The sequence below is a fragment of the Balaenoptera acutorostrata genome, chromosome X (assembly GCF_949987535.1).
Source record: "Balaenoptera acutorostrata chromosome X, mBalAcu1.1, whole genome shotgun sequence".
NCBI lineage: Eukaryota > Metazoa > Chordata > Mammalia > Artiodactyla > Balaenopteridae > Balaenoptera > Balaenoptera acutorostrata.
Window position 1 is genome coordinate 108,023,133 of NC_080085.1, and position 10,185 is coordinate 108,033,317.

Here is a 10,185-nt window from a genome sequence, read left to right on the forward strand (position 1 = left end):
AGCACATTAAAAAGTACTAAGTAAATGTTCATTGAATGAGTAAATGTCCAATGCTAAAAAAAAATTGTAGTTTAATTTTCAAATACTTTGTTTTTACTGGAATCTGTATGAGAGTTTTATAAATCTTTATTAGCTTTGGCTCCAAAAGAAATGGCATATAAGCAGTCTTTAGATGACTGGTACAAAGGGGGAAGATCTGATGATTCTGATTAAGTTTTTTAGTTTGAAAGCTTTGTATTTGTAACATAATGTGGTATATGTTTTAATGCTGGGAGATAATAATTGTTACCTTCTTTTTTAAGTTTATATTTTGTTTCATTTTATTGGTTTTTGAATGATGAGAATTTTACCTATATTTCTTAAGAAATGATCATTTACCACATGAGTGGTAGTCTATTTAAATTCACTTTAGTTATCTGTAGTGGTGTTAAGAACCTCTACAGACAAGGTATACTTTATCACATCTATAGATTCTGATCCGAGTATGTCTAATATGTTCATTCTCTATACTATCCCTTGATTCTGTCCCCTATTCTGTTTCTATAGCCACATTCCCTTTAATATATGTTCTTATTTCACGCTGAATTCAACAAGTGATTTCTTAGCTTCTGACCAGTCACCAGTCCAAACACTTCAGAATTCTGCCATGCAATCATTTGGTCCTTAATGTCTCCCCTGAAAACTTTCCCACTGGTGCCCAAGATCTTCCACAGCATCTCATTACTCAGTACCATTTATCATTATTCTTTGGTTTGTAGATTGATGGATTAACTTTTTTTCTTCAAGTTTTATGGAGATAAAATTGACATACAGCACTGTATAAGTTTAAGATGCACAGCATAATGATGTGACTTACATACATCCTGAAATGATGACCACAATAAGTTTAGTGAACATCCATCGTCTCATATAGATACAATGTTTGTAGTTAGTTTTAATTCTTCTTAGAGATAAACTTCCTCAGGTGACTAAGAAATTATCCCAGTTAAATAATTATTACCAGAAGATCCTTTTGGTTGTTGTACCATAAGTGTTCTATTGCCTGAGACTTTAAAATATTTTTGTTTTACAACAATTGTTCTGTAATGGTATCTGCCCTATAACTGAAAACACTTCCAAATTCTCCCTCCCTCTCTCTCTCTCTCTCATAGTTTGTATCACATATATCTTTCTTATACTTCAAATGAAGTACTGAATTAATTTCTGTTTTTCTATAATATATGGTCCCCAAAGCACACATATCCCCTTCACAGTTGCCTCCACCAAATATAGTAAAATTGTCACTTACTATCCAGAACTCTTGGGAAATAGGGACCATTGTCAACATATTTGTCCAGGTAGTCTGGACTAGACATCACGTCTTGCTATCTTTATCTTTTAAGACTCAACATGGTATCGTGTAAATTGTAAGCAAGCATTCAATAAATAATTGATTTTTGAGGTGGTATCTTTAAATGAGTGAGAAAAGAAGGAAATGGTAGCCAAACTGGGGAATAAGAAGTCACCCTCAATTTCACTATTATGTTGACTCTTTTATGCTGATCTGGGCTAATTTGTGAACTTGAAATTTGAGTTTTTTCCTTTTAATAATGTGATAACAGAATTTTTGGTCTTAATTTTTATTTTACTTTTCTATATATGTCTCAGTTTTGAGTTTTATAGGATACAGAATGCAAGTTTCAGCATAAATGTTGCTCATTTCTTCCTGAAGGAGAATTAATCTCTTCTTTCAGTATATCTTTATAACACTAAAGGCATATTTCTCTTGAAATATTTATCACACTTTGTCATAATTAATTATCTCTGTTTCCCAGAGTAGACTGTGAGCTCCTTGAGGGCAGGAACCATGTCTTATTCATCTTTTATTTTGCATCCATAGGACACAGTAGAAGCCTGGCACATAGTAGGCACTGTGTGAATGAGTGAGTGAGTGCCTGGTACATTTTAGGTACTGAGTGAGTGAGTGAGTGATGGGTAAAATTAACATTATATGTTCATGAAAATATATGTATTCTGAAAATGCCATTTCTTTGGTCTCTGTTTTATACTTGTTTATTAATTTGTACCCTGCCTACTTTCAAAAAGGATTTGAGGTATCTTGTCTGTTCCCATGTGGGAAATTCTCATTGAGCTTCTAAATGGGATATCAGAACTATCAAGCTAAATATATTGAAGTAATATCTAAAAAACATAACTCCTTAGCATTTTTAGACAAGTGAACATTGGGGTTTTGACATCATCGATGACATGATCAATGCCTAATCATTTTCCCTGACCTTTAATTCCATCATTTTCCATTACACTTGAATAGACAGAGCCACATAGTTGCTGCCAATATATTAATAGTCACAACTTTGGTTCAGATCTTGACCTTGTTTTGTATTTCTCTAGTCGGCGTGGTACAAGCCTAATGGAAGATGATGAGGAGCCAATTGTTGAAGATGTTATGATGTCCTCAGAAGGGAGGATTGAAGATCTTAATGAGGGGATGGATTTCGACACCATGGATATAGACTTGGTAAGATACAATGATTCTGTAGGATTTTCTATTTAGATTTTTTGGAAATTAAGTTGGATATTTACTAGAGGAGAGAAATACTTGCTATGAAAAGTAAGTTTTGCAAAATTCTTAAATAAAATAGTTGCCAGGAGTTTAGATACGTGAGAAGGGATTGAGGAAGAGGGTGAGGTTAGTGGGGGGTGTTAGGACCTAATTTAAGATGATGAACTTTCAGATTAATTTAGGAGTACATAGATTTAAAGGATTTTTTTTGCTTAATAGTATACTAAGTATAATATCACCTTATAATTTGCCATCTTTTTACCATTATCAGAATAATACATTGTTAATATGATCTACCCTGTTATTGAGATCAACTTCCATATCAGATAATAAAGTAAAATACTTAAACTTGGAAATTTAATATATATGAGGGTATATTCTTTGATAATTACATCATATATACAATTAGGGCTTTATTGTATACAGAATGCTTATACATATTTCATTTTGCCACACAGCTCATTCAGCTTTGTGAGGTAGGTTGAAAGCATTGAGGATATTGAAGCTTAGACAGCCTATCCAAGGAGACAAAACTAGTAAGCAGTAAAGCTGAGATTCATTATAAGCCAGGTCTTCTGATTCCATTTCTCGTATACCTTGGTGTATTCTCCTTAAAGGGAAGAAATAATTAAATATGGCTTCTCTTCAGAATAGCGTAATTCGGTATCTTGAAAGGAAAGTTGAGAGAGACATTTTTAAAGTAAAACAAAAAAAATTGGTTTTCCAGTTTTCATCTTTAAGAATAATTTTCCATGAATGAATTGGTTTTGCATGTTTAAACAGTCTGTAGTTTGAATATATAGAATTTGAAATATTGTAGGGTACAATTGCAATTACATGGACCATGTGAACACTTAATGATAATTTCAATATTTTCAGTTACTATTTGGCTTATTATAGATATGACAATTGTCAACTAACTTCCTTTTTTCTCCCTTAGCCACCATCAAAGAACAGACGAGAGAGAACAGAACTTAAGCCTGATTTCTTTGATCCAGCTTCAATTATGGATGAATCAGTAGGTTTAATTTAAATATGCCTCAAGATTATAAAATCAAAAGTAATAGGCAGTCCCTAAGTCTGAGGTTGAAGAGCTGGGACGATACATTGAGAATGGATAAAAACAACTGGACAGGAGGAAAAGAGGCAGGCAGGAAGGATTTCGGGGTAGGGTTGGGGAGGGGTTATGCAGTGGTGGTAACAGATTCAAAGTGCCTTTGAATCCCTGGCCAACTGGGACGTGATATGTTAAGGAATTTGGACTTTTCCTGTAGGCTTGAGTTACGTATTGAAGGATTTTCAATGAGGGAGCGGCATGATCAGAATTGTGTTTCAGAAAGATTTCCTTGGATAGGATGAATGAGAAGAAAAATAATCATAATAGTCATAATCATAATATGAAGGCATGGTGAAAAATAGAACTTGAACAGAGGCTTTGGTAATAAAGATAAGGGGATTGAGATAATTGGTTATTGCTAGGTATTGTCAATTCTGTTTCTTCTATCAGTCCCTTTTACCATGTTCTCCCTGAGAATGCCTTGGTTCAAATCTTGTAGTTTCTCTCAGACACACTATGCTCTTTCATGACTCCATGACCTTGTAAAAGCTTTTCTCTCTGTCAGAATTGCCCCTTTCCTTTTCCTCGTAGTGAATTCTTTCTTCAGTAGTCAGTTTGGACATTACCTGCAGAGTTTTTCCTAACCTTTTTAGATAGATACTTTATTCTCAGTTCCCATAACACTTTGTATATACTTCTATTTTGATAACTACCAGATTGGTGTAGTGAAATAAGATATTACACTTCACTCAATAGACTGAACTCCAGGCAGTGAAGATTTTATTCATTTTGAGTTTTGCCTAGCTTAGTAGGTGTTTAGTTTTATTTGTCAAATTAATAAATCGGTTAAGTGCCCTTCTATCTCACTTTTCAGTGTCTACCCATTTATGCTCCTTCTTTCTAACACCTCCTGCCTCACGTGACTGTTGTATCATCCTCTGAGGCCTGCCTTCTGTGCCCCTATCTCTGCCATTCTCTCCTTGTCCTCTTCTTGCCTCATATCTGCTTTCAGATAGCTCTTGGAAGAATTTTGACAAACTAACTCATGCTAACATATTTATATTAATAAGGCCAGCTATTTGAGCTAAAAGACAAATATTTCATAGATCAGCGGGTATAGAAATCTTTGGACAAGCCACCTTGGGATCCTTTAAACCAGTGTTTCTCAATCTCTAAGGTGCATATGAATCATCTGGAGATCTTATTAAAATGTAGGTTGTGCTTTAGTAGGTCCGAAGTGTGGCCTGACATTCTGCATCTCTAACAAGACCGTAATTTGAGTAACCTAGGTGACCTAGGCCTACCCTTAAGTCTGTAGTTTAAGTGCCTATTGAAGTATGTGGTTTCCCTTATAATCTAGCAGTATGTATCTTCCAGTTCATTAAATAAAACATTTAGGTAGTGATTGTGATGAGGAATAAAAGAGGATCTTTTCAAGCAGATATGATGAAATGCATTAATTCCGCAGTTTATCGAGTTGGAAATTGGTACTAAAATGAATAAGATGCTCCCCCTGCTCTCAGGGGGTTTGTATTCTAGTCCAACTGTACTATCACTTTGAGGTGAAAAGGGATGGAAGCTAGTATTTGAAAACTTTTGTGCCTGACACTATGCTAGGCATGATTTAGTTTGATCTAATCAGCAACCTTGTAAGAAAGGTGGTGGGATCCCACTTTTACACTCAAGAAAATTGGACTGAAGAGGTGGTTCAGTGACTTGCTCAGAGTTATACAACTTTAGTGTCAGAGTAGTAATTTGACCTGATTTCCTTTTGATTTAAAAATCTCATGCTGCCTCTACTGTGGAAGAAATACCAAGAAAAATATTTTAGAAATTGGAATGATTAACTGTAGTCAAAATTGATGTGGGCAGAGATCTCCTTATTTTTTCATGTGTTCATCTAAAGTCAGGAAAACTGTAGGCATTTGTTTCCTTAGTCTCTTACTAGATTTGCAAAAAGGTGCACTTCACTTCAGGTTACTACAGTAGTTGAACAGCAATGTAAATGTGTGTATATTTTTGACATTTAACATTTAGGGAAAACTATAATCTGAGTGAGGCCAAAGATAGGGACCTAATAATTATTTGTTATTTATAGAAAAATTTTGGCATTCTTGTGTTTATTGAATATGTTATAACTAAGAGGATAGTTTTGCTGCTTCTCCGAAAATTGGGAAAATGAGCACATGCGTCTGTACCTGTAGTTTCATAGTATTACCACATGATGGCAGCAGTCACATAGCTCAATATCTTTAAAAGTGCAGGTATCTTTAGCTGTCTTTGACCATGTATAAATATTTAAGTTAATACTAGTTTGTTTTAAAGTATACATTAAACTTTACCTCATTATCTCAACAATAACTTAAGAAGTGGAATAATAGAAATTTTTAAATGTAAAAATCTGCATTTGCTTTTCTACAATAGCTTACGTCTGTTTTTACTCAAGCCTATGATAAATGAGTCATCAAAACAATAGTAAAATTGGGACTTTAAATCCTTTTATACTCAGTTCTAAGATTCTCTAATTTTAAGTGAAGTAACCCAAAGCATCTTACTATAGATACTAGCATCCTAGTATAGATACTAAATAAATCCTAAATGTGTTTTTCGTAACATGTTATCCATGTAATTCAGAAGTGGTAATATGAAAACTCTGAGCAGATCAGTCTGGGGTTGCATATATACAACATTCTAGATTTATGATTTATTTAGTTTCATATTTGGAAACAGTGTCACCATTGGTTTATCCCATTGTGCCAGTGGTTGCTTTCTGCTACTAGTGGGCCAGTATTGTCTCAACACACCAAAGCTTGCTATTGGTACTTTTAAAGTATATGCTTAAGTGGTTATTAATGTTAACACCAGAAACAGGTGTAGCTTATGTTAGCACAGAAAGAGAATAAGTATCACTAATATCATTCTTCTGTGTTGAGACATTATTAGAATTATCTGTAGTATAAAATTGGTAAAAGAAGGGTTTGGTATAATTGAGCTAATTTAACTGTTCTAATAGAAGAATCTACTTATAACCTAGTCTGTACAAACACAGGAGAAAACAAAAAAAAAACCTGTTCAGGCCATTTCTAGGTAGGCACTTGGTTTGGAAAGAACTTGAGTTCATCTTCATGCCACACTCTACACTAAAATTGCTAATTAAGATTTTATCCTTTCATTCACCATTAGATCTTCCTTTACCCAGAGTCACAGAGTGTTATGGCTAGAAGGGAATCTTTAAACATCACGTATCACCTAGGCCTCTTTGGTGGAAACATTCTAATCACCCAAATTCTGACTCTAACCAAAAAAGGAGAACCCTGAAACTTGGGTGGGGGCGGGCAAGGGGTGAGTAGTGGTGGTGGTTTTGGTGGATGACAGGTAAGAAATGGGGTACATTAATTCTCTATTGCTTTCATTACTGGGGATTCCAAACACTTTACTTGATAATTTACTACAATGAGCCTGCAATGAGATAGATATTTGTTTTCTGGTATGAAAATACACAATTCCTTCAATTCAGATCAGAACAATTCATGAGTTCTATGACTTTTGTTAAAGTGAGGTTTAATAATTTACAAGTAATAGCCCTTCGTAATCTCAGTCTTAGCTCATTAACTCTGACTTTAATATCAGTTTTTTACTAGTTTATTATAGTATTTTAAAATATTACTTAATTGTCATAGTAAGTGCTGGAATTTTAATTGAAGAGCCTAACTTTTAGTATATACAACTGAAGGTTATATCTTATTTAATGAACGAGAGGGAGTTGCTCCATTTATTACCTGCTTTTACTTTTTTAAGTTAGTGACAAGTAATTATTAGATTTTACTTAACATTCTTTTCCCAACTGAAATGTAATGAAAAGCATCAATATAACTTTGTTTGCTCAGATTTTACCTTACTTATTTGATTTCTTAAAATTTGTAGTCCTGTTCATTCACTCAGAAAGCTTCCTGTTTTCCACATATTTATATTGTTTTAGGATGTTTTTGGTCTGCATGTTCAAATGCCTTTTTAAAAACTATAACCACTTCACAGTGCAAATGACTGAGTTTGCCATACATCTTGTGCCAGAAGTGTATGTCAAGAAGCACATTCATTTGTTCATTCAACAGATGTCGGGTGCCTATGTTCAGGGCATTATCTAGGCATTAGGGGTGTGTATAAACATATAAATGAGACATGATCTTTGCTTTTAGTTATATTCGTGAGGTAAGTAGCATTGTGATTAGGCCTGATGTTATTTCATTATATGTTAATGGTAATTACAATTTTAGAATTATATATCTGAGGAGAGGGGAATTTTTCAAAGTGATTTTTAGCATGTTATTAAACTTAATATTACCAAGTATCAATGTAATATATTTTACAAAGAAATGAATGACAATTTTAACAAGATTTTTTTTCCTCTCTCTCATTAGGTTCTTGGGGTGTCAATGTTTTAATACCAGTACACAATTAAATCTGTGGTGAAGTCATTTTCTAAGTGGAAGAGGAAATTTTAAAATAAAGTGTGGTAGATACAGTGAAATTCTGTACAGATTTTTCTCTAAGGAGAATATGACGTGCTTATACTTACCAAGATCAAGTGCATTTGAGGGGCAGTTTTGTTTGCCTGAAAAAAGTAAAGGACAAGTAAACAATTTGATGATAAGCTACAGTTTTTCTTAGAAAGTAAATATTTTATTTATGCGCTGTTAGTTGGCTTTTGAATCAATTATTTCATGCTTTTTTTAAAGAAAATATAACAATCTGAAGAGGCATTTGGTACAGACATGAATCCTCTCACATTTATTTACTGGGTGTACTAAGTAATGATGACCTCTGCTGGATTTCTGTTTACATCCAAGAAACAAAGTTAAGGATGAATTTATTCCCGTACCCTGAAATTATAGGATAGAATTGTTTTTAGCATTCTAAATTTAAATGCTTGAAACATCAATCAACAAAGCTTTCTTTTAAAATATTGTAATTGTGGAGAAAAGTAAACTTATAAGCAGAACTTTTACAATTTTTTCATCTAAAATGTATTTTAAGATATTTTTAAAATCCAAGAGCTTCTCTATACTTTTCAGAAATACCCAGATGCAGTGAACTGCCAGAAGGTAACCAGTCTCAAACATGCTTATCCCATTATCAACCCTGAAAGTTTGCTTGTCCTTTAAGATAAAAATGTAATGTTGTGATATTCCTTCCAGTAGTGCCACTGTATTTTGTCTCCAAATAAAAGAAGCTTATTGTAGTATGTTTGCAGAAAAATTCTAAACAAAAATTATACAGCTTATTAGAGTGTGGGAATAGGGATCTAAATTTTAAATAAAATTATATATATATATAAATTGGTGCTGATTTTATAATTGCGCAGTTTGTTTAGTTTTTTCTTACTTTTAAATTCCAACTTAAAATTATGAGGTTTCAGAAATATATTGAAAGTTTAACAATGTTTAAAAATAGAAAAGCATGAGTGTTCATGCTTTAAAATGATTTTTAAATTTGTATTTTATATTGTTTTATCTATCTGTCTTTGCAAGCAGTCTTCAGGTTAAAGATACTTCTAACAGGTTACAGTACATTTCCTCTGTATGTAAATTAGATGGGATAATAGAATTCATAACCCATAATATTCTTTGAAAGCTAAGCTTTAAACTTCATTTTATGTCCTTTCACAAATTAGTTTAAAACAGAAAGTGGCTACTTGCCATTTTGACATCAACTCATTTTGCGAGGCTTAGGCAGCTAGACATCGTTTAAAACAAAATATTAACTTATATTACATGTGTATCTATCTTTTGTCAGTCGTCTCTCAGTTCTTGAGGTATATTATTTTAATCATTCCATGCCTTAATATGCTTGCAATACAAGAATATCTTCAGATGGGTGAATACCAAAAGGCTTCCAGTTCTTAGAGTCAGAAATCAACAAGCATTGGGCTGTGGTAGCCAAAAACCATAGGTTAGCTAAAGATCATGATAAAATACAATTATTTTATTAAATCATGGTTAATAACAAATGAAATCAGACTTGTCTAACAGATTTTCCATCAACAAATATTGTTATGTGCAAAAAAGTATTGCCTATGTTGTTTTTCACACCACTGCATTTACTAGAACTGCTGAGAGGACTGTATATATGATTTTAAACCTAAGTTGATTTTTTTTCTCACTCTTGAAAGGAGTACTTCTTTGTGAAAGCAGTTCTTACAGCTTTGTTTTCAACCAGCTAAAAATGTTTTATATATTACTCTAACCTGTTGTCCTCCACATTCTATTGTCCTAATTGTACTGTTTTCTGATTTGTATTTATGTCTTGAGACAGTAACTTTTTGAATAAAAATAAACCTACAGTATGTTGTATGTTTTATCTTTTGTAATTGAAGGAGGAGGGTGGCTATAAATGGTTTAGAAAGTGTACCTGTTATATCTTTTAACATGTTTGGGTGGGAATAATTTATAGAAAGCATTGCCATTTTATATTTTTAATAAATCGTATGTTTTTTTAAATGAGACTAAATCCCTAATTGGGTTATTACTTTAAAATAGAAACCTGTGACCATTATTACTTTAATTTT

At 33.0% G+C, this 10,185-nt stretch overlaps 1 protein-coding gene across 6 annotated transcripts in view; it reads left to right on the plus strand.

The window, feature by feature from the left end:
- The window catches only part of STAG2 (STAG2 cohesin complex component), a 119,479-nt gene extending 109,509 nt beyond the window's left edge, over positions 1–9,970 (plus strand). For all 6 annotated transcript variants that reach the window (XM_057538793.1, XM_057538798.1, XM_057538797.1 and 3 more), the window contains 3 exons: positions 2,392–2,518; positions 3,504–3,581; positions 8,039–9,970. In XM_057538793.1, the coding sequence (XP_057394776.1) occupies positions 2,392–2,518; positions 3,504–3,581; positions 8,039–8,062 (229 nt within the window). In that variant the 3' untranslated portion in view covers positions 8,063–9,970. The remainder of the gene's footprint in view (positions 1–2,391; positions 2,519–3,503; positions 3,582–8,038) is intronic.
- Positions 9,971–10,185: the final 215 nt, after the last annotated feature.